Consider the following 23685-nt stretch of genomic DNA (forward strand, 5'->3'; position numbering starts at 1 on the left):
GTGTTTACCCTGTGGTGTGTGTGTGTGTTTACCATGGGGTGTGTGTGTGAGTGTTTACCATGGGGTGTGTGTGTGAGTGTTTACCCTGTGGTGTGTGTGTGTGTTTACCCTGTGGTGTGTGTGTGTTTACCATGGGGTGTGTGTGTGTGTTTACCATGGGGTGCCAGTGTGGTGTATCCTGTCTGTGGGACGCTCCAGGGGCTCCACTCGGTACGCCCCTCCCCCCGGGCACACACCCTGAACAGATGATCAGTGTGGGGGTCCAGGTGTAGGACCAGGAACTCCTGCTCCGGCCCGATGTAGGTGTCCTCGTACTGACCTGAAGGGGAAGATACCAAGGTTAGGACCTTCAACTACCATTAACAAAGCACTATTCTAGTAGAACGTACTAGTCATATGATAAAGTACTATTCATATGATAAAGTACTATTCATATGATAAAGTACTATTCAATTAGAACATACTATTCATATGATAAAGTACTATTCATATGATAAAGTACTATTCATATGATAAAGTACTATTCATATGATAAAGTACTATTCATATTATAAAGTACTATTCAATTAGAACATACTATTCAATTAGAACATACTATTCATATTATAAAGTACTAGTCATATGATAAAGTACTATTCATATGATAAAGTACTATTCATATGATAAAGTACTATTCATATGATAAAGTACTATTCAATTCAAACGTATTATTCATATTATAATGTACCATTCATACAATTACATTTTATAATATATTTCACGTTATAATATGATATAGTATTAATATTATTAAGCTCTATTAATAAAGTAGTACTAATATGTAATTCTGTGGTTAGGACAACGTATCCACAGGCGCAAACAGATTCATGGGATCAGGACTGGTCCCTTTGTTGCACTGAGAGACAGTCGCTGGTCCCTTTGTTGCCATAAGAGACAGTCGCCGGTCCCTTTGTTGCACTGAGAGACAGTCGCCGGTCCCTTTGTTGCCATAAGAGACAGTCGCCGGTCCCTTTGTTGCCATAAGAGACCGTCGCCAGTCCCTTTGTTGCACTGAGAGACAGTCGCCGGTCCCTTTGTTGCACTGAGAGACGGTCGCCGGTCCCTTTGTTGCACTGAGAGACGGTCGCCGGTCCCTTTGTTGCACTGAGAGACGGTCGCCGGTCCCTTTGTTGCACTGAGAGACGGTCGCCGGTCCCTTTGTTGCACTGAGAGACAGTCGCCGGTCCCTTTGTTGCACTGAGAGACAGTCGCCGGTCCCTTTGTTGCACTGAGAGACAGTCGCCGGTCCCTTTGTTGCACTGAGAGACAGTCGCCGGTCCCTTTGTTGCACTGAGAGACAGTCGCCGGTCCCTTTGTTGCACTGAGAGACAGTCGCCGGTCCCTTTGTTGCACTGAGAGACAGTCGCCGGTCCCTTTGTTGCACTGAGAGACGGTCGCCGGTCCCTTTGTTGCACTGAGAGACGGTCGCCGGTCCCTTTGTTGCACTGAGAGACGGTCGCCGGTCCCTTTGTTGCACTGAGAGACGGTCCCTTTGCCGGTCCCTTTGTTGCACTGAGAGACAGTCGCCGGTCCCTTTGTTGCACTGAGAGACAGTCGCCGGTCCCTTTGTTGCACTGAGAGACAGTCGCCGGTCCCTTTGTTGCACTGAGAGACAGTCGCCGGTCCCTTTGTTGCACTGAGAGACAGTCGCCGGTCCCTTTGTTGCACTGAGAGACAGTCGCCGGTCCCTTTGTTGCACTGAGAGACAGTCGCCGGTCCCTTTGTTGCACTGAGAGACAGTCGCCGGTCCCTTTGTTGCACTGAGAGACAGTCGCCGGTCCCTTTGTTGCACTGAGAGACAGTCGCCGGTCCCTTTGTTGCACTGAGAGACAGTCGCCGGTCCCTTTGTTGCACTGAGAGACAGTCGCCGGTCCCTTTGTTGCACTGAGAGACAGTCGCCGGTCCCTTTGTTGCACTGAGAGACAGTCGCCGGTCCCTTTGTTGCACTGAGAGACAGTCGCCGGTCCCTTTGTTGCACTGAGAGACAGTCGCCGGTCCCTTTGTTGCACTGAGAGACAGTCGCCGGTCCCTTTGTTGCACTGAGAGACAGTCGCCGGTCCCTTTGTTGCACTGAGAGACAGTCGCCGGTCCCTTTGTTGCACTGAGAGACAGTCGCCGGTCCCTTTGTTGCACTGAGAGACAGTCGCCGGTCCCTTTGTTGCACTGAGAGACAGTCGCCGGTCCCTTTGTTGCACTGAGAGACAGTCGCCGGTCCCTTTGTTGCACTGAGAGACAGTCGCCGGTCCCTTTGTTGCACTGAGAGACAGTCGCCGGTCCCTTTGTTGCACTGAGAGACAGTCGCCGGTCCCTTTGTTGCACTGAGAGACAGTCGCCGGTCCCTTTGTTGCACTGAGAGACAGTCGCCGGTCCCTTTGTTGCACTGAGAGACAGTCGCCGGTCCCTTTGTTGCACTGAGAGACAGTCGCGGTCCCTTTGTTGCACTGAGAGACAGTCGCCGGTCCCTTTGTTGCACTGAGAGACAGTCGCCGGTCCCTTTGTTGCACTAAGAGACAGTCGCCGGTCCCTTTGTTGCACTAAGAGACAGTCGCCGGTCCCTTTGTTGCCATAAGAGACAGTCGCCGGTCCCTTTGTTGCCATAAGAGACAGTCGCCGGTCCCTTTGTTGCCATAAGAGACAGTCGCCGGTCCCTTTGTTGCACTAAGAGACAGTCGCCGGTCCCTTTGTTGCACTGAGAGACAGTCGCCGGTCCCTTTGTTGCACTGAGAGACAGTCGCCGGTCCCTTTGTTGCACTGAGAGACAGTCGCCGGTCCCTTTGTTGCACTGAGAGACAGTCGCCGGTCCCTTTGTTGCACTGAGAGACAGTCGCCGGTCCCTTTGTTGCACTGAGAGACAGTCGCCGGTCCCTTTGTTGCACTGAGAGACAGTCGCCGGTCCCTTTGTTGCACTGAGAGACAGTCGCCGGTCCCTTTGTTGCACTGAGAGACAGTCGCCGGTCCCTTTGTTGCACTGAGAGACAGTCGCCGGTCCCTTTGTTGCACTGAGAGACAGTCGCCGGTCCCTTTGTTGCACTGAGAGACAGTCGCCGGTCCCTTTGTTGCACTGAGAGACAGTCGCCGGTCCCTTTGTTGCACTGAGAGACAGTCGCCGGTCCCTTTGTTGCACTGAGAGACAGTCGCCGGTCCCTTTGTTGCACTGAGAGACAGTCGCTGGTCCCTTTGTTGCACTGAGAGACAGTCGCCGGTCCCTTTGTTGCACTGAGAGACAGTCGCCGGTCCCTTTGTTGCCCTAAGAGACAGTCGCCGGTCCCTTTGTTGCCCTAAGAGACAGTCGCCGGTCCCTTTGTTGCACTAAGAGACAGTCGCCGGTCCCTTTGTTGCCATAAGAGACAGTCGCCGGTCCCTTTGTTGCCATAAGAGACAGTCGCCGGTCCCTTTGTTGCCATAAGAGACAGTCGCCGGTCCCTTTGTTGCACTAAGAGACAGTCGCCGGTCCCTTTGTTGCACTGAGAGACAGTCGCCGGTCCCTTTGTTGCACTGAGAGACAGTCGCCGGTCCCTTTGTTGCACTGAGAGACAGTCGCCGGTCCCTTTGTTGCACTAAGAGACAGTCGCCGGTCCCTTTGTTGCACTAAGAGACAGTCGCCGGTCCCTTTGTTGCACTAAGAGACAGTCGCCGGTCCCTTTGTTGCACTAAGAGACAGTCGCCGGTCCCTTTGTTGCCATAAGAGACAGTCGCCGGTCCCTTTGTTGCCATAAGAGACAGTCGCCGGTCCCTTTGTTGCCATAAGAGACAGTCGCCGGTCCCTTTGTTGCACTAAGAGACAGTCGCCGGTCCCTTTGTTGCACTAAGAGACAGTCGCCGGTCCCTTTGTTGCCATAAGAGACAGTCGCCGGTCCCTTTGTTGCACTGAGAGACAGTCGCCGGTCCCTTTGTTGCACTGAGAGACAGTCGCCGGTCCCTTTGTTGCACTAAGAGACAGTCGCCGGTCCCTTTGTTGCCATAAGAGACAGTCGCCGGTCCCTTTGTTGCACTAAGAGACAGTCGCCGGTCCCTTTGTTGCACTAAGAGACAGTCGCCGGTCCCTTTGTTGCCATAAGAGACAGTCGCCGGTCCCTTTGTTGCACTAAGAGACAGTCGCCGGTCCCTTTGTTGCACTAAGAGACAGTCGCCGGTCCCTTTGTTGCCATAAGAGACAGTCGCCGGTCCCTTTGTTGCACTGAGAGACAGTCGCCGGTCCCTTTGTTGCACTGAGAGACAGTCGCCGGTCCCTTTGTTGCCATAAGAGACAGTCGCCGGTCCCTTTGTTGCCATAAGAGACAGTCGCCGGTCCCTTTGTTGCACTAAGAGACAGTCGCCGGTCCCTTTGTTGCCATAAGAGACAGTCGCCGGTCCCTTTGTTGCCATAAGAGACAGTCGCCGGTCCCTTTGTTGCCATAAGAGACAGTCGCCGGTCCCTTTGTTGCCATAAGAGACAGTCGCCGGTCCCTTTGTTGCACTGAGAGACAGTCGCCGGTCCCTTTGTTGCCATAAGAGACAGTCGCGGTCCCTTTGTTGCACTAAGAGACAGTCGCCGGTCCCTTTGTTGCACTAAGAGACAGTCGCCGGTCCCTTTGTTGCACTAAGAGACAGTCGCCGGTCCCTTTGTTGCCATAAGAGACAGTCGGTCCCTTTGTTGCACTAAGAGACAGTCGCCGGTCCCTTTGTTGCACTAAGAGACAGTCGCCGGTCCCTTTGTTGCCATAAGAGACAGTCGCCGGTCCCTTTGTTGCCATAAGAGACAGTCGCCGGTCCCTTTGTTGCCATAAGAGACAGTCGCCGGTCCCTTTGTTGCCATAAGAGACAGTCGCCGGTCCCTTTGTTGCCATAAGAGACAGTCGCCGGTCCCTTTGTTGCCATAAGAGACAGTCGCCGGTCCCTTTGTTGCCATAAGAGACAGTCGCCGGTCCCTTTGTTGCCATAAGAGACAGTCGCCGGTCCCTTTGTTGCCATAAGAGACAGTCGCCGGTCCCTTTGTTGCCATAAGAGACAGTCGCCGGTCCCTTTGTTGCCATAAGAGACAGTCGCCGGTCCCTTTGTTGCCATAAGAGACAGTCGCCGGTCCCTTTGTTGCCATAAGAGACAGTCGCCGGTCCCTTTGTTGCCATAAGAGACAGTCGCCGGTCCCTTTGTTGCCATAAGAGACAGTCGCCGGTCCCTTTGTTGCCATAAGAGACAGTCGCCGGTCCCTTTGTTGCCATAAGAGACGGTCGCCGGTCCCTTTGTTGCCATAAGAGACAGTCGCCGGTCCCTTTGTTGCCATAAGAGACAGTCGCCGGTCCCTTTGTTGCCATAAGAGACAGTCGCCGGTCCCTTTGTTGCCATAAGAGACAGTCGCCGGTCCCTTTGTTGCCATAAGAGACAGTCGCCGGTCCCTTTGTTGCCATAAGAGACAGTCGCCGGTCCCTTTGTTGCACTGAGAGACAGTCGCCGGTCCCTTTGTTGCACTGAGAGACAGTCGCCGGTCCCTTTGTTGCCATAAGAGACAGTCGCCGGTCCCTTTGTTGCCATAAGAGACAGTCGCCGGTCCCTTTGTTGCACTAAGAGACAGTCGCCGGTCCCTTTGTTGCCATAAGAGACAGTCGCCGGTCCCTTTGTTGCCATAAGAGACAGTCGCCGGTCCCTTTGTTGCCATAAGAGACAGTCGCCGGTCCCTTTGTTGCCATAAGAGACAGTCGCCGGTCCCTTTGTTGCACTAAGAGACAGTCGCCGGTCCCTTTGTTGCCATAAGAGACAGTCGCCGGTCCCTTTGTTGCACTAAGAGACAGTCGCCGGTCCCTTTGTTGCACTAAGAGACAGTCGCCGGTCCCTTTGTTGCACTAAGAGACAGTCGCCGGTCCCTTTGTTGCCATAAGAGACAGTCGCCGGTCCCTTTGTTGCACTAAGAGACAGTCGCCGGTCCCTTTGTTGCACTAAGAGACAGTCGCCGGTCCCTTTGTTGCCATAAGAGACAGTCGCCGGTCCCTTTGTTGCCATAAGAGACAGTCGCCGGTCCCTTTGTTGCCATAAGAGACAGTCGCCGGTCCCTTTGTTGCCATAAGAGACAGTCGCCGGTCCCTTTGTTGCCATAAGAGACAGTCGCCGGTCCCTTTGTTGCCATAAGAGACAGTCGCCGGTCCCTTTGTTGCCATAAGAGACAGTCGCCGGTCCCTTTGTTGCCATAAGAGACAGTCGCCGGTCCCTTTGTTGCCATAAGAGACAGTCGCCGGTCCCTTTGTTGCCATAAGAGACAGTCGCCGGTCCCTTTGTTGCCATAAGAGACAGTCGCCGGTCCCTTTGTTGCCATAAGAGACAGTCGCCGGTCCCTTTGTTGCCATAAGAGACAGTCGCCGGTCCCTTTGTTGCCATAAGAGACAGTCGCCGGTCCCTTTGTTGCCATAAGAGACGGTCGCCGGTCCCTTTGTTGCCATAAGAGACGGTCGCCGGTCCCTTTGTTGCCATAAGAGACGGTCGCCGGTCCCTTTGTTGCCATAAGAGACGGTCGCCGGTCCCTTTGTTGCCATAAGAGACAGTCGCCGGTCCCTTTGTTGCCATAAGAGACAGTCGCCGGTCCCTTTGTTGCCATAAGAGACGGTCGCCGGTCCCTTTGTTGCCATAAGAGACGGTCGCCGGTCCCTTTGTTGCCATAAGAGACGGTCGCCGGTCCCTTTGTTGCCATAAGAGACGGTCGCCGGTCCCTTTGTTGCCATAAGAGACAGTCGCAGGTCCCTTTGTTGCCATGAGACGGTCGCCGGTCCCTTTGTTGCACTGAGAGACAGTCGCCGGTCCCTTTGTTGCCATAAGAGACAGTCGCCGGTCCCTTTGTTGCCATAAGAGACAGTCGCCGGTCCCTTTGTTGCCATAAGAGACAGTCGCCGGTCCCTTTGTTGCCATAAGAGACAGTCGCCGGTCCCTTTGTTGCCATAAGAGACAGTCGCCGGTCCCTTTGTTGCCATAAGAGACAGTCGCCGGTCCCTTTGTTGCCATAAGAGACAGTCGCCGGTCCCTTTGTTGCACTGAGAGACAGTCGCCGGTCCCTTTGTTGCCATAAGAGACAGTCGCCGGTCCCTTTGTTGCACTAAGAGACAGTCGCCGGTCCCTTTGTTGCCATAAGAGACAGTCGCCGGTCCCTTTGTTGCCATAAGAGACAGTCGCCGGTCCCTTTGTTGCACTAAGAGACAGTCGCCGGTCCCTTTGTTGCCATGAGAGACAGTCGCCGGTCCCTTTGTTGCCATAAGAGACAGTCGCCGGTCCCTTTGTTGCACTGAGAGACAGTCGCCGGTCCCTTTGTTGCCATAAGAGACAGTCGCCGGTCCCTTTGTTGCACTGAGAGACAGTCGCCGGTCCCTTTGTTGCCATAAGAGACAGTCGCCGGTCCCTTTGTTGCCATAAGAGACAGTCGCCGGTCCCTTTGTTGCCATAAGAGACAGTCGCCGGTCCCTTTGTTGCCATAAGAGACAGTCGCCGGTCCCTTTGTTGCCATAAGAGACAGTCGCCGGTCCCTTTGTTGCCATAAGAGACAGTCGCCGGTCCCTTTGTTGCCGTAAGAGACAGTCGCCGGTCCCTTTGTTGCCATAAGAGACAGTCGCCGGTCCCTTTGTTGCCATAAGAGACAGTCGCCGGTCCCTTTGTTGCCATAAGAGACAGTCGCCGGTCCCTTTGTTGCCATAAGAGACAGTCGCCGGTCCCTTTGTTGCCATAAGAGACAGTCGCCGGTCCCTTTGTTGCCATAAGAGACAGTCGCCGGTCCCTTTGTTGCACTGAGAGACAGTCGCCGGTCCCTTTGTTGCCATAAGAGACAGTCGCCGGTCCCTTTGTTGCACTGAGAGACAGTCGCCGGTCCCTTTGTTGCACTGAGAGACAGTCGCCGGTCCCTTTGTTGCACTGAGAGACAGTCGCCGGTCCCTTTGTTGCCATAAGAGACAGTCGCCGGTCCCTTTGTTGCCATAAGAGACAGTCGCCGGTCCCTTTGTTGCACTGAGAGACAGTCGCCGGTCCCTTTGTTGCACTGAGAGACAGTCGCCGGTCCCTTTGTTGCCATAAGAGACAGTCGCCGGTCCCTTTGTTGCCATAAGAGACAGTCGCCGGTCCCTTTGTTGCCATAAGAGACAGTCGCCGGTCCCTTTGTTGCCATAAGAGACAGTCGCCGGTCCCTTTGTTGCCATAAGAGACGGTCGCCGGTCCCTTTGTTGCCATAAGAGACGGTCGCCGGTCCCTTTGTTGCCATAAGAGACGGTCGCCGGTCCCTTTGTTGCCATAAGAGACAGTCGCCGGTCCCTTTGTTGCCATAAGAGACGGTCGCCGGTCCCTTTGTTGCCATAAGAGACGGTCGCCGGTCCCTTTGTTGCCATAAGAGACGGTCGCCGGTCCCTTTGTTGCCATAAGAGACGGTCGCCGGTCCCTTTGTTGCCATAAGAGACGGTCGCCGGTCCCTTTGTTGCCATAAGAGACGGTCGCCGGTCCCTTTGTTGCCATAAGAGACGGTCGCCGGTCCCTTTGTTGCCATAAGAGACGGTCGCCGGTCCCTTTGTTGCCATAAGAGACGGTCGCCGGTCCCTTTGTTGCCATAAGAGACGGTCGCCGGTCCCTTTGTTGCCATAAGAGACGGTCGCCGGTCCCTTTGTTGCCATAAGAGACGGTCGCCGGTCCCTTTGTTGCCATAAGAGACAGTCGCCGGTCCCTTTGTTGCCATAAGAGACAGTCGCCGGTCCCTTTGTTGCCATAAGAGACGGTCGCCGGTCCCTTTGTTGCCATAAGAGACGGTCGCCGGTCCCTTTGTTGCCATAAGAGACGGTCGCCGGTCCCTTTGTTGCCATAAGAGACGGTCGCCGGTCCCTTTGTTGCCATAAGAGACGGTCGCCGGTCCCTTTGTTGCCATAAGAGACGGTCGCCGGTCCCTTTGTTGCCATAAGAGACGGTCGCCGGTCCCTTTGTTGCCATAAGAGACGGTCGCCGGTCCCTTTGTTGCCATAAGAGACGGTCGCCGGTCCCTTTGTTGCACTAAGAGACAGTCGCCGGTCCCTTTGTTGCCATAAGAGACAGTCGCCGGTCCCTTTGTTGCCATAAGAGACAGTCGCCGGTCCCTTTGTTGCCATAAGAGACAGTCGCCGGTCCCTTTGTTGCCATAAGAGACAGTCGCCGGTCCCTTTGTTGCCATAAGAGACAGTCGCCGGTCCCTTTGTTGCCATAAGAGACAGTCGCCGGTCCCTTTGTTGCCATAAGAGACAGTCGCCGGTCCCTTTGTTGCCATAAGAGACAGTCGCCGGTCCCTTTGTTGCCATAAGAGACAGTCGCCGGTCCCTTTGTTGCCATAAGAGACAGTCGCCGGTCCCTTTGTTGCACTGAGAGACAGTCGCCGGTCCCTTTGTTGCACTAAGAGACAGTCGCCGGTCCCTTTGTTGCACTGAGAGACAGTCGCCGGTCCCTTTGTTGCCATAAGAGACAGTCGCCGGTCCCTTTGTTGCCATAAGAGACAGTCGCCGGTCCCTTTGTTGCACTGAGAGACAGTCGCTGGTCCCTTTGTTGCACTAAGAGACAGTCGCCGGTCCCTTTGTTGCCATAAGAGACAGTCGCCGGTCCCTTTGTTGCCATAAGAGACAGTCGCCGGTCCCTTTGTTGCCATAAGAGACAGTCGCCGGTCCCTTTGTTGCCATAAGAGACAGTCGCCGGTCCCTTTGTTGCCATAAGAGACAGTCGCCGGTCCCTTTGTTGCCATAAGAGACAGTCGCCGGTCCCTTTGTTGCCATAAGAGACAGTCGCCGGTCCCTTTGTTGCCATAAGAGACGGTCGCCGGTCCCTTTGTTGCCATAAGAGACGGTCGCCGGTCCCTTTGTTGCCATAAGAGACGGTCGCCGGTCCCTTTGTTGCCATAAGAGACGGTCGCGGTCCCTTTGTTGCCATAAGAGACGGTCGCCGGTCCCTTTGTTGCCATAAGAGACGGTCGCCGGTCCCTTTGTTGCCATAAGAGACGGTCGCCGGTCCCTTTGTTGCCATAAGAGACGGTCGCCGGTCCCTTTGTTGCCATAAGAGACGGTCGCCGGTCCCTTTGTTGCCATAAGAGACGGTCGCCGGTCCCTTTGTTGCCATAAGAGACGGTCGCCGGTCCCTTTGTTGCCATAAGAGACGGTCGCCGGTCCCTTTGTTGCCATAAGAGACGGTCGCCGGTCCCTTTGTTGCCATAAGAGACAGTCGCCGGTCCCTTTGTTGCCATAAGAGACGGTCGCCGGTCCCTTTGTTGCCATAAGAGACGGTCGCCGGTCCCTTTGTTGCCATAAGAGACGGTCGCCGGTCCCTTTGTTGCCATAAGAGACGGTCGCCGGTCCCTTTGTTGCCATAAGAGACGGTCGCCGGTCCCTTTGTTGCCATAAGAGACAGTCGCCGGTCCCTTTGTTGCACTGAGAGACAGTCGCCGGTCCCTTTGTTGCCATAAGAGACAGTCGCCGGTCCCTTTGTTGCCATAAGAGACAGTCGCCGGTCCCTTTGTTGCCATAAGAGACAGTCGCCGGTCCCTTTGTTGCCATAAGAGACAGTCGCCGGTCCCTTTGTTGCCATAAGAGACAGTCGCCGGTCCCTTTGTTGCACTAAGAGACAGTCGCCGGTCCCTTTGTTGCCATAAGAGACAGTCGCCGGTCCCTTTGTTGCCATAAGAGACAGTCGCCGGTCCCTTTGTTGCCATAAGAGACAGTCGCCGGTCCCTTTGTTGCCATAAGAGACAGTCGCCGGTCCCTTTGTTGCCATAAGAGACAGTCGCCGGTCCCTTTGTTGCCATAAGAGACAGTCGCCGGTCCCTTTGTTGCCATAAGAGACAGTCGCCGGTCCCTTTGTTGCCATAAGAGACAGTCGCCGGTCCCTTTGTTGCCATAAGAGACAGTTGCCGGTCCCTTTGTTGCCATAAGAGACAGTTGCCGGTCCCTTTGTTGCACTGAGAGACAGTCGCCGGTCCCTTTGTTGCACTGAGAGAGTCGCCGGTCCCTTTGTTGCACTGAGAGACAGTCGCCGGTCCCTTTGTTGCCATAAGAGACAGTCGCCGGTCCCTTTGTTGCCATAAGAGACAGTCGCCGGTCCCTTTGTTGCACTGAGAGACAGTCGCAGGTCCCTTTGTTGCACTAAGAGACAGTCGCCGGTCCCTTTGTTGCCATAAGAGACAGTCGCCGGTCCCTTTGTTGCCATAAGAGACAGTCGCCGGTCCCTTTGTTGCCGTAAGAGACGGTCGCCGGTCCCTTTGTTGCCATAAGAGACAGTCGCCGGTCCCTTTGTTGCCATAAGAGACGGTCGCCGGTCCCTTTGTTGCCATAAGAGACGGTCGCCGGTCCCTTTGTTGCCATAAGAGACGGTCCGGTCCCTTTGTTGCCATAAGAGACGGTCGCCGGTCCCTTTGTTGCCATAAGAGACAGTCGCCGGTCCCTTTGTTGCCATAAGAGACGGTCGCCGGTCCCTTTGTTGCCATAAGAGACGGTCGCCGGTCCCTTTGTTGCCATAAGAGACGGTCGCCGGTCCCTTTGTTGCCATAAGAGACGGTCGCCGGTCCCTTTGTTGCCATAAGAGACGGTCGCCGGTCCCTTTGTTGCCATAAGAGACGGTCGCCGGTCCCTTTGTTGCCATAAGAGACGGTCGCCGGTCCCTTTGTTGCCATAAGAGACGGTCGCCGGTCCCTTTGTTGCCATAAGAGACGGTCGCCGGTCCCTTTGTTGCCATAAGAGACGGTCGCCGGTCCCTTTGTTGCCATAAGAGACGGTCGCCGGTCCCTTTGTTGCCATAAGAGACGGTCGCCGGTCCCTTTGTTGCCATAAGAGACGGTCGCCGGTCCCTTTGTTGCCATAAGAGACGGTCGCCGGTCCCTTTGTTGCCATAAGAGACAGTCGCCGGTCCCTTTGTTGCCATAAGAGACGGTCGCCGGTCCCTTTGTTGCCATAAGAGACGGTCGCCGGTCCCTTTGTTGCCATAAGAGACGGTCGCCGGTCCCTTTGTTGCCATAAGAGACGGTCGCCGGTCCCTTTGTTGCCATAAGAGACGGTCGCCGGTCCCTTTGTTGCCATAAGAGACGGTCGCCGGTCCCTTTGTTGCCATAAGAGACGGTCGCCGGTCCCTTTGTTGCCATAAGAGACGGTCGCCGGTCTCTTTGTTGCCATAAGAGACAGTCGCCGGTCCCTTTGTTGCCATAAGAGACAGTCGCCGGTCCCTTTGTTGCACTGAGAGACAGTCGCCGGTCCCTTTGTTGCCATAAGAGACAGTCGCCGGTCCCTTTGTTGCCATAAGAGACAGTCGCCGGTCCCTTTGTTGCCATAAGAGACAGTCGCCGGTCCCTTTGTTGCCATAAGAGACAGTCGCCGGTCCCTTTGTTGCCATAAGAGACAGTCGCCGGTCCCTTTGTTGCCATAAGAGACAGTCGCCGGTCCCTTTGTTGCCATAAGAGACAGTCGCCGGTCCCTTTGTTGCCATAAGAGACAGTCGCCGGTCCCTTTGTTGCCATAAGAGACAGTCGCCGGTCCCTTTGTTGCCATAAGAGACAGTCGCCGGTCCCTTTGTTGCACTGAGAGACAGTCGCCGGTCCCTTTGTTGCACTGAGAGACAGTCGCCGGTCCCTTTGTTGCACTGAGAGACAGTCGCCGGTCCCTTTGTTGCCATAAGAGACAGTCGCCGGTCCCTTTGTTGCCATAAGAGACAGTCGCCGGTCCCTTTGTTGCACTGAGAGACAGTCGCCGGTCCCTTTGTTGCACTAAGAGACAGTCGCCGGTCCCTTTGTTGCCATAAGAGACAGTCGCCGGTCCCTTTGTTGCCATAAGAGACGGTCGCCGGTCCCTTTGTTGCCTTTGTTGCCAAGAGACGGTCGCCGGTCCCTTTGTTGCCATAAGAGACAGTCGCCGGTCCCTTTGTTGCCATAAGAGACGGTCGCCGGTCCCTTTGTTGCCATAAGAGACGGTCGCCGGTCCCTTTGTTGCCATAAGAGACGGTCGCCGGTCCCTTTGTTGCCATAAGAGACGGTCGCCGGTCCCTTTGTTGCCATAAGAGACGGTCGCCGGTCCCTTTGTTGCCATAAGAGACGGTCGCCGGTCCCTTTGTTGCCATAAGAGACGGTCGCCGGTCCCTTTGTTGCCATAAGAGACAGTCGCCGGTCCCTTTGTTGCCATAAGAGACGGTCGCCGGTCCCTTTGTTGCCATAAGAGACGGTCGCCGGTCCCTTTGTTGCCATAAGAGACGGTCGCCGGTCCCTTTGTTGCCATAAGAGACGGTCGGTCCCTTTGTTGCCATAAGAGACGGTCCCTTTGTTGCCATAAGAGACGGTCGCCGGTCCCTTTGTTGCCATAAGAGACGGTCGCCGGTCCCTTTGTTGCCATAAGAGACAGTCGCCGGTCCCTTTGTTGCCATAAGAGACAGTCGCCGGTCCCTTTGTTGCCATGAGAGACAGTCGCCGGTCCCTTTGTTGCCATAAGAGACAGTCGCGGTCCCTTTGTTGCCATAAGAGACAGTCGCCGGTCCCTTTGTTGCCATAAGAGACGGTCGCCGGTCCCTTTGTTGCCATAAGAGACAGTCGCCGGTCCCTTTGTTGCCACTAAGAGACAGTCGCCGGTCCCTTTGTTGCCATAAGAGACAGTCGCCGGTCCCTTTGTTGCCATAAGAGACAGTCGCCGGTCCCTTTGTTGCCATAAGAGACAGTCGCCGGTCCCTTTGTTGCCATAAGAGACAGTCGCCGGTCCCTTTGTTGCCATAAGAGACAGTCGCCGGTCCCTTTGTTGCCATAAGAGACAGTCGCCGGTCCCTTTGTTGCCATAAGAGACAGTCGCCGGTCCCTTTGTTGCCATAAGAGACAGTCGCCGGTCCCTTTGTTGCCATAAGAGACAGTCGCCGGTCCCTTTGTTGCCATAAGAGACAGTCGCCGGTCCCTTTGTTGCCATAAGAGACAGTCGCCGGTCCCTTTGTTGCCATAAGAGACAGTCGCCGGTCCCTTTGTTGCCATAAGAGACAGTCGCCGGTCCCTTTGTTGCCATAAGAGACAGTCGCCGGTCCCTTTGTTGCCATAAGAGACAGTTGCCGGTCCCTTTGTTGCCAGAGAGACAGTCGCCGGTCCCTTTGTTGCACTGAGAGACAGTCCCTTTGTTGCCGGTCCCTTTGTTGCCATAAGAGACAGTCGCCGGTCCCTTTGTTGCCATAAGAGACAGTCGCCGGTCCCTTTGTTGCCATAAGAGACAGTCGCCGGTCCCTTTGTTGCCATAAGAGACAGTCGCCGGTCCCTTTGTTGCCATAAGAGACAGTCGCGGTCCCTTTGTTGCCATAAGAGACAGTCGCCGGTCCCTTTGTTGCCATAAGAGACAGTCGCCGGTCCCTTTGTTGCCATAAGAGACGGTCGCCGGTCCCTTTGTTGCCATAAGAGACGGTCGCCGGTCCCTTTGTTGCCATAAGAGACGGTCGCCGGTCCCTTTGTTGCCATAAGAGACGGTCGCCGGTCCCTTTGTTGCCATAAGAGACGGTCGCCGGTCCCTTTGTTGCCATAAGAGACGTCCCTTTGTTGCCATAAGAGACGGTCCGGTCCCTTTGTTGCCATAAGAGACGGTCGCCGGTCCCTTTGTTGCCATAAGAGACGGTCGCCGGTCCCTTTGTTGCCATAAGAGACGGTCGCCGGTCCCTTTGTTGCCATAAGAGACGGTCGCCGGTCCCTTTGTTGCCATAAGAGACGGTCGCCGGTCCCTTTGTTGCCATAAGAGACGGTCGCCGGTCCCTTTGTTGCCATAAGAGACGTCCCTTTGTCGACGGTCCCTTTGTTGCCATAAGAGACGGTCGCCGGTCCCTTTGTTGCCATAAGAGACGGTCGCCGGTCCCTTTGTTGCCATAAGAGACGGTCGCCGGTCCCTTTGTTGCCATAAGAGACGGTCGCCGGTCCCTTTGTTGCCATAAGAGCCGGTCCCTTTGTTGCCATAAGAGACAGTCGCCGGTCCCTTTGTTGCCATAAGAGACGGTCGCCGGTCCCTTTGTTGCCATAAGAGACGGTCGCCGGTCCCTTTGTTGCCATAAGAGACGGTCGCCGGTCCCTTTGTTGCCATAAGAGACGGTCGCCGGTCCCTTTGTTGCCATAAGAGACAGTCGCCGGTCCCTTTGTTGCCATAAGAGACAGTCGCCGGTCCCTTTGTTGCACTAAGAGACAGTCGCCGGTCCCTTTGTTGCCATAAGAGACAGTCGCCGGTCCCTTTGTTGCCATAAGAGACAGTCGCCGGTCCCTTTGTTGCCATAAGAGACAGTCGCCGGTCCCTTTGTTGCCATAAGAGACAGTCGCCGGTCCCTTTGTTGCACTGAGAGACAGTCGCCGGTCCCTTTGTTGCACTGAGAGACAGTCGCCGGTCCCTTTGTTGCACTAAGAGACAGTCGCCGGTCCCTTTGTTGCACTGAGAGACAGTCGCCGGTCCCTTTGTTGCACTGAGAGACAGTCGCCGGTCCCTTTGTTGCCATAAGAGACAGTGCCGGTCCCTTTGTTGCACTGAGAGACAGTCGCCGGTCCCTTTGTTGCACTAAGAGAGTCGCCGGTCCCTTTGTTGCACTGAGAGACAGTCGCCGGTCCCTTTGTTGCCATAAGAGACAGTCGCCGGTCCCTTTGTTGCCATAAGAGACAGTCGCCGGTCCCTTTGTTGCCATAAGAGACAGTCGCCGGTCCCTTTGTTGCCATAAGAGACGGTCGCCGGTCCCTTTGTTGCCATAAGAGACGGTCGCCGGTCCCTTTGTTGCCATAAGAGACGGTCGCCGGTCCCTTTGTTGCCATAAGAGACGGTCGCCGGTCCCTTTGTTGCCATAAGAGACGGTCGCCGGTCCCTTTGTTGCCATAAGAGACGGTCGCCGGTCCCTTTGTTGCCATAAGAGACGGTCGCCGGTCCCTTTGTTGCCATAAGAGACGGTCGCCGGTCCCTTTGTTGCCATAAGAGACGGTCGCCGGTCCCTTTGTTGCCATAAGAGACGGTCGCCGGTCCCTTTGTTGCCATAAGAGACGGTCGCCGGTCCTGTTGCCATAAGAGACGGTCGCCGGTCCCTTTGTTGCCATAAGAGACGGTCGCCGGTCCCTTTGTTGCCATAAGAGACGGTCGCCGGTCCCTTTGTTGCCATAAGAGACGGTCGCCGGTCCCTTTGTTGCCATAAGAGACGGTCGCCGGTCCCTTTGTTGCCATAAGAGACGGTCGCCGGTCCCTTTGTTGCCATAAGAGACGGTCGCCGGTCCCTTTGTTGCCATAAGAGACGGTCGCCGGTCCCTTTGTTGCCATAAGAGACAGTCGCCGGTCCCTTTGTTGCCATAAGAGACAGTCGCCGGTCCCTTTGTTGCCATAAGAGACGGTCGCCGGTCCCTTTGTTGCCATAAGAGACGGTCGCCGGTCCCTTTGTTGCACTGAGAGACAGTCGCAGGTCCCTTTGTTGCACTAAGAGACAGTCGCCGGTCCCTTTGTTGCCATAAGAGACGGTCGCCGGTCCCTTTGTTGCCATAAGAGACGGTCGCCGGTCCCTTTGTTGCACTAAGAGACAGTCGCCGGTCCCTTTGTTGCACTAAGAGACAGTCGCCGGTCCCTTTGTTGCCATAAGAGACAGTCGCTGGTCCCTTTGTTGCACTGAGAGAGTCGCCGGTCCCTTTGTTGCACTGAGAGACAGTCGCCGGTCCCTTTGTTGCCATAAGAGACAGTCGCCGGTCCCTTTGTTGCCATAAGAGACAGTCGCCGGTCCCTTTGTTGCATAAGAGACAGTCGCAGGTCCCTTTGTTGCACTGAGAGACAGTCGCCGGTCCCTTTGTTGCCATAAGAGACGGTCGCCGGTCCCTTTGTTGCCATAAGAGACGGTCGCCGGTCCCTTTGTTGCCATAAGAGACGGTCGCCGGTCCCTTTGTTGCCATAAGAGACGGTCGCCGGTCCCTTTGTTGCCATAAGAGACGGTCGCCGGTCCCTTTGTTGCCATAAGAGACGGTCGCCGGTCCCTTTGTTGCCATAAGAGACGGTCGCCGGTCCCTTTGTTGCCATAAGAGACGGTCGCCGGTCCCTTTGTTGCCATAAGAGACGGTCGCCGGTCCCTTTGTTGCCATAAGAGACGGTCGCCGGTCCCTTTGTTGCCATAAGAGACGGTCGCCGGTCCCTTTGTTGCCATAAGAGACGGTCGCCGGTCCCTTTGTTGCCATAAGAGACGGTCGCCGGTCCCTTTGTTGCCATAAGAGACGGTCGCCGGTCCCTTTGTTGCCATAAGAGACGGTCGCCGGTCCCTTTGTTGCCATAAGAGACGGTCGCCGGTCCCTTTGTTGCCATAAGAGACGGTCGCCGGTCCCTTTGTTGCCATAAGAGACAGTCGCCGGTCCCTTTGTTGCCATAAGAGACAGTCGCCGGTCCCTTTGTTGCCATAAGAGACAGTCGCCGGTCCCTTTGTTGCCATAAGAGACAGTCGCCGGTCCCTTTGTTGCCATAAGAGACAGTCGCCGGTCCCTTTGTTGCCATAAGAGACAGTCGCCAGTCCCTTTGTTGCACTGAGAGACAGTCGCCGGTCCCTTTGTTGCCATAAGAGACAGTCGCCGGTCCCTTTGTTGCCATAAGAGACAGTCGCCGGTCCCTTTGTTGCCATAAGAGACAGTCGCCGGTCCCTTTGTTGCCATAAGAGACAGTCGCCGGTCCCTTTGTTGCCATAAGAGACAGTCGCCGGTCCCTTTGTTGCACTGAGAGACAGTCGCCGGTCCCTTTGTTGCACTGAGAGACAGTCGCCGGTCCCTTTGTTGCACTGAGAGACAGTCGCCGGTCCCTTTGTTGCACTGAGAGACAGTCGCCGGTCCCTTTGTTGCCATAAGAGACAGTCGCCGGTCCCTTTGTTGCACTGAGAGACAGTCGCCGGTCCCTTTGTTGCACTGAGAGACAGTCGCCGGTCCCTTTGTTGCACTGAGAGACAGTCGCCGGTCCCTTTGTTGCCATAAGAGACAGTCGCCGGTCCCTTTGTTGCCATAAGAGACAGTCGCCGGTCCCTTTGTTGCCATAAGAGACAGTCGCCGGTCCCTTTGTTGCCATAAGAGACAGTCGCCGGTCCCTTTGTTGCCATAAGAGACAGTCGCCGGTCCCTTTGTTGCCATAAGAGACAGTCGCCGGTCCCTTTGTTGCCATAAGAGACAGTCGCCGGTCCCTTTGTTGCCATAAGAGACGGTCGCCGGTCCCTTTGTTGCCATAAGAGACGGTCGCCGGTCCCTTTGTTGCCATAAGAGACGGTCGCCGGTCCCTTTGTTGCCATAAGAGACGGTCGCCGGTCCCTTTGTTGCCATAAGAGACGGTCGCCGGTCCCTTTGTTGCCATAAGAGACGGTCGCCGGTCCCTTTGTTGCCATAAGAGACGGTCGCCGGTCCCTTTGTTGCCATAAGAGACGGTCGCCGGTCCCTTTGTTGCCATAAGAGACGGTCGCCGGTCCCTTTGTTGCCATAAGAGACGGTCGCCGGTCCCTTTGTTGCCATAAGAGACGGTCGCCGGTCCCTTTGTTGCCATAAGAGACGGTCGCCGGTCCCTTTGTTGCCATAAGAGACGGTCGCCGGTCCCTTTGTTGCCATAAGAGACGGTCGCCGGTCCCTTTGTTGCCATAAGAGACGGTCGCCGGTCCCTTTGTTGCCATAAGAGACGGTCGCCGGTCCCTTTGTTGCCATAAGAGACGGTCGCCGGTCCCTTTGTTGCCATAAGAGACGGTCGCCGGTCCCTTTGTTGCCATAAGAGACGGTCGCCGGTCCCTTTGTTGCCATAAGAGACAGTTGCCGGTCCCTTTGTTGCACTGAGAGACAGTCGCCGGTCCCTTTGTTGCACTGAGAGAGTCGCCGGTCCCTTTGTTGCACTGAGAGACGGTCGCCGGTCCCTTTGTTGCCCTGAGAGACAGTCGCCGGTCCCTTTGTTGCCATAAGAGACAGTCGCTGGTCCCTTTGTTGCCATAAGAGACAGTCGCCGGTCCCTTTGTTGCCATGAGAGACAGTCGCCGGTCCCTTTGTTGTTCAGAAACGTATTTATCCGTTTTTAAAAGTTATGTTTTATTAAAACATTCAGATTATTATTATAATTTTGAATAAATACGATTGATATACCATCAAAGAAATTAATAAGTTATGGGATATGAAATCATTTTTGACCTGGGTACTGACCAGACACTGAGCGACGATACTGCAGACGGTAGTCCTGCACCGCAAACTCATCATCCACCTAGAGAGACACAGAGAGAGAGACACAGAGAGAGAGACACAGAGAGAGAGACACAGAGAGAGAGAGAGAGACACAGAGAGAGAGAGAGAGACACAGAGAGAGAGAGAGACACACAGAGAGAGAGAGAGACACACAGAGAGAGAGAGAGACACAGAGAGAGAGAGAGACACAGAGAGAGAGAGAGAGAGACACAGAGAGAGAGAGAGAGACACAGAGAGAGAGACACAGAGAGAGAGAGAGACAGAGAGAGAGAGAGACACAGAGAGAGAGAGAGAGACACAGAGAGAGAGAGAGAGACACAGAGAGAGAGAGAGAGACACAGAGAGAGAGAGACACAGAGAGAGAGAGACACAGAGAGAGAGAGACACAGAGAGAGACACAGAGAGAGAGAGACACAGAGAGAGACACAGAGAGAGAGAGACACACAGAGAGCGAGACACAGAGAGAACGAGACACAGAGAGAGAGAGAGACATAGAGACACAGAAAGAGACACAGACAGAGACACAGACAGAAAGAGAGACACAGAGAGAGAGAGAGACAGAGAGAGAGAGACACAGAGAGAGACAGAGACACAGAGAGAGAGAGACACAGAGAGAGAGACACAGAGAGACACAGACACAGAGAGACAGAGAAACACAGAGAGACACAGACACAGAGAGACACAGACACAGAGAGACAGAGAAACACAGAGAGACACATAGAGAGACACAGACAGAGATGTTATGAAACACACACCCCCACAGTACAGTGTACTAGTTAGTTAATATCAGTGTGAAAACACCTGTAGAGTGTGTGTGTGTCCTCACCTTACACCAGCGTACTAACACACTGCCAGGTCTCTCCTGGAGCTCCTCTATCTGGACTGGAGGGTGTGAAGAGACTGATCCGTGTCGTGACACTCTGTCTCTCACCGCGTACAGCAGAGAGTCATCAAGCTGGGCAGACACACACGGCACGTCTACTAACACTGGTACCTCCGGGAGGCTGAGACACACACGCACACGCACACGCACACACACACACACACACACACACACACACACACACACACACACACACACACACACACACACACACGGTTAAAATAAACACACACACACACGGTTAAAATAAACACACACACACACCACACACGGTTAAAATAAACACACACACACACACACACACACACACACACACACACGGTTAAAATAAAACACACACACACACACGGTTAAAATAAACACACACACACACACACACACACACACCCCCACACACACACACACCGAGTTAAACTTTACATTGTCGTCTTAAAGTTATGACATAGTGAAAGAGAGTACGACAACTCCCTCTCTCTCCTTCACCTGTCCAGATGGATCTGATGGGCCTTCTTGGTGAAACACCCCAGCAGGTCCTCCTTCTCCCCCAGACCACAACGGATAGCTACCTCACCTGGAGACAGGGGGGGGGGGGATTAAAAACCTTTAATCAGTGTTTAATTACAGTATGAATCATTACAGTATGAATCATTAAATAGGAGATCACTGAGGAGGAAGAGGACAGGAGAAACATGATTCTGATGGTACTGAGGAGGAGGAGAAACATGATTCTGATGGTACTGAGGAAGAAGAGGAGAAACATGATTCTGATGGTACTGAGGAGGAGGAGGAAGAGGACAGGAGAAACATGATTCTGATGGTACTGAGGAGGAGGAGGAAGAGGACAGGAGAAACATGATTCTGATGGTACTGAGGAGGAGGAGGAGAAACATGATTCTGATGGTACTGAGGAGGAGGAGGAGGAAGAGGAGAGGAGAAACATGATTCTGATGGTACTGAGGAGGAGGAGGAAGAGGAGGAGAAACATGATTCTGATGGTACTGAGGAGGAGGAGGAGAAACATGATTCTGATGGTACTGAGGAGGAGGAGGAGAAACATGATTCTGATGGTACTGAGGAGGAGGAGAAACATAATTCTGACAGTACTGAGGAGGAGGAGGAGGAGAAACATGATTCTGATGGTACTGAAGAGGAGGAGGAGGAAGAGGAGGAGAAACATGATTCTGATGGTACTGAGGAAGAGGAGGAGAAACATGATTCTGACGGTACTGAGGAGGAGGAGGAAGAGGAGGAGAAACATGATTCTGATGGTACTGAGGAGGAGGAGGAAGAGGAGGAGAAACATGATTCTGATGGTACTGAGGAGGAGGAGGAGGACAGGAGAAACATGATTCTGATGGTACTGAGGAGGAGGAGGAAGAGGAGGAGAAACATGATTCTGATGGTACTGAGGAGGAGGAGGAGGAAGAGGAGGAGAAACATGATTCTGATGGTACTGAGGAGGAGGAGGAGAAACATGATTCTGATGGTACTGAGGAGGAGGAGGAGGAAGAGGAGGAGAAACATGATTCTGATGGTACTGAGGAGGAGGAGAAACATGATTCTGATGGTACTGAGGAGGAGGAGGAAGAGGAGGAGAAACATGATTCTGATGGTACTGAGGAGGAGGAGGAAGAGGAAGAGAAACATGATTCTGATGGTACTGAGGAGGAGGAAGAGGAGGAGAAACATGATTCTGATGGTACTGAGGAGGACAGGAGAAACATGATTCTGATGGTACTGAGGAGGAGGAGGAGGAAGAGGAGGAGAAACATGATTCTGATGGTACTGAGGAGGAGGAGGAGGAGAAACATGATTCTGGGGGTACTGAGGAGGAAGAGGAGGAGAAACATGATTCTGACAGTACTGAGGAGGAGGAGAAACATGATTCTGATGGTACTGAGGAGGAGGAGGAGGAAGAGGAGGAGAAACATGATTCTGATGGTACTGAGGAAGAGGAGGAGGAGAAACAGGATTTCTGACGGTACTGAGGAGGAGGAGGAAGAGGAGGAGAAACATGATTCTGACTGACGGAGGAGGAGGAGGAGGAGAAACATGATTCTGATGGTACTGAGGAGGAGGAGGAGGAGGAAGAGGAGGAGGAGAAACATGATTCTGATGGTACTGAGGAGGACAGGAGAAACATGATTCTGATGGTACTGAGGAGGAGGAGGAAGAGGAGGAGAAACATGATTCTGATGGTACTGAGGAGGACAGGAGAAACATGATTCTGATGGTACTGAGGAGGACAGGAGAAACATGATTCTGATGGTACTGAGGAGGAGGAAGAGGAGGAGAAACATGATTCTGATGGTACTGAGGAGGAGGAGGAGGAAGAGGAGGAGAAACATGATTCTGATGGTACTGAGGAGGAGGAGGAAGAGGAGGAGAAACATGATTCTGATGGTACTGAGGAGGAGGAGGAAGAGGAGGAGAAACATGATTCTGATGGTACTGAGGAGGAGGAGGAAGAGGAGGAGAAACATGATTCTGATGGTACTGAGGAGGAGGAGGAAGAGGAGGAGAAACATGATTCTGATGGTACTGAGGAGGAGGAGGAGAAACATGATTCTGATGGTACTGAGGAGGAGGAGGAGGAAGAGGAGGAGAAACATGATTCTGATGGTACTGAGGAGGAAGAGGAGGAGAAACATGATTCTGATGGTACTGAGGAGGAAGAGGAGGAAGAGGAGGAGAAACATGATTCTGACGGTGTGTAAGAGTCATAATAATTTGAGAGGTGATTATATTATTATATTAGTCCTGTTACACACAGTGTGTAAGGGACATGTGTATTTTGTGAGGTGATTATATTATTATATTAGTCCTGTTACACACAGTGTGTAAGGGACATGTGTATTTTGCATATCCCTACTCCCCCTGAGACAGTCTCAGGGAGTGGGGTCACGGTCAGGGTCACCTTGTTAAGTGCCTTGCTCAAGGGCTCCGGGATTTGAACCATGCGTCCCTCCGTCTATCTATACCTCACCCTCTCGGAGCAGCTCGTCTGCAGTGTTGACTCCGTGTTCTATGAGTTTCTGGCAGTCGTCCAGCGGTCGAACGCTGTCCTGCTCGATGACATCCACCTCGCTAAGGAGCACGCTCAGACGCTCCGTCAGGAGGCGGGTCACAGCCGTCTGGAGCTCTGAGAAATGACGCTTCAACCCCTCTCTGGCCTGAGACGAGCTGCCTCGTACCTGGAGGAGCGAGAGGAGAGGAAGAGGACTTTCTACCAAAAATGCTAAAACGCACTGTTTCCAAATCGTAACCAGTCCCCCAACGGAACAGGAAGCTGGTGGTTAGTCGTTTGCAGTGAAACTTAGTCTCTGTTTCAGTTCCTCTTAATTAACAGACAATCATGCTGAGCTGAACTCCTGTCATTATGAAACTACCAGACTGTCTCAGTACCAAATGGCACCCTTAGTGTCTTTATAGTGCACTGGTGCTCATAGAGAGGAGGGGCCCATAAGGGAGGAAGGGCCAATAGAGCTCTGGTCAAAAGTAGTGCACTATATAGGGAGCTTTTTGGGACACACCCACTGACTGACAGTCCTCCTCTCACTATGACTCTGACTATGAGAGAGAGAGAGAGAGAGACCAGTGAGAGAGAGACCAGAGAGAGAAGGGGAGACCAGTGAGAGAGAGA

At 54.0% G+C, this 23685-nt stretch overlaps 1 protein-coding gene across 1 annotated transcript; it reads right to left on the reverse strand.

Annotated features, from left to right (window-relative positions):
- Positions 1-89: 89 nt before the first annotated feature.
- Positions 90-23420, reverse strand: LOC127920468 (cytokine receptor-like factor 3). Its single transcript, XM_052504556.1, has 6 exons — positions 23390-23420; positions 23024-23331; positions 20526-20608; positions 19986-20163; positions 19121-19178; positions 90-319 (listed from the first exon to the last, which is right to left on the reverse strand). The coding sequence occupies exons 1-6, from the start codon at positions 23418-23420 to the stop codon at positions 105-107; spliced, it is 873 nt and encodes a 290-aa protein (XP_052360516.1). The 3' UTR covers positions 90-104.
- Positions 23421-23685: the final 265 nt, after the last annotated feature.

Source organism: Oncorhynchus keta, unplaced genomic scaffold, assembly GCF_023373465.1.
Source record: "Oncorhynchus keta strain PuntledgeMale-10-30-2019 unplaced genomic scaffold, Oket_V2 Un_contig_19568_pilon_pilon, whole genome shotgun sequence".
Lineage (NCBI taxonomy): Eukaryota > Metazoa > Chordata > Actinopteri > Salmoniformes > Salmonidae > Oncorhynchus > Oncorhynchus keta.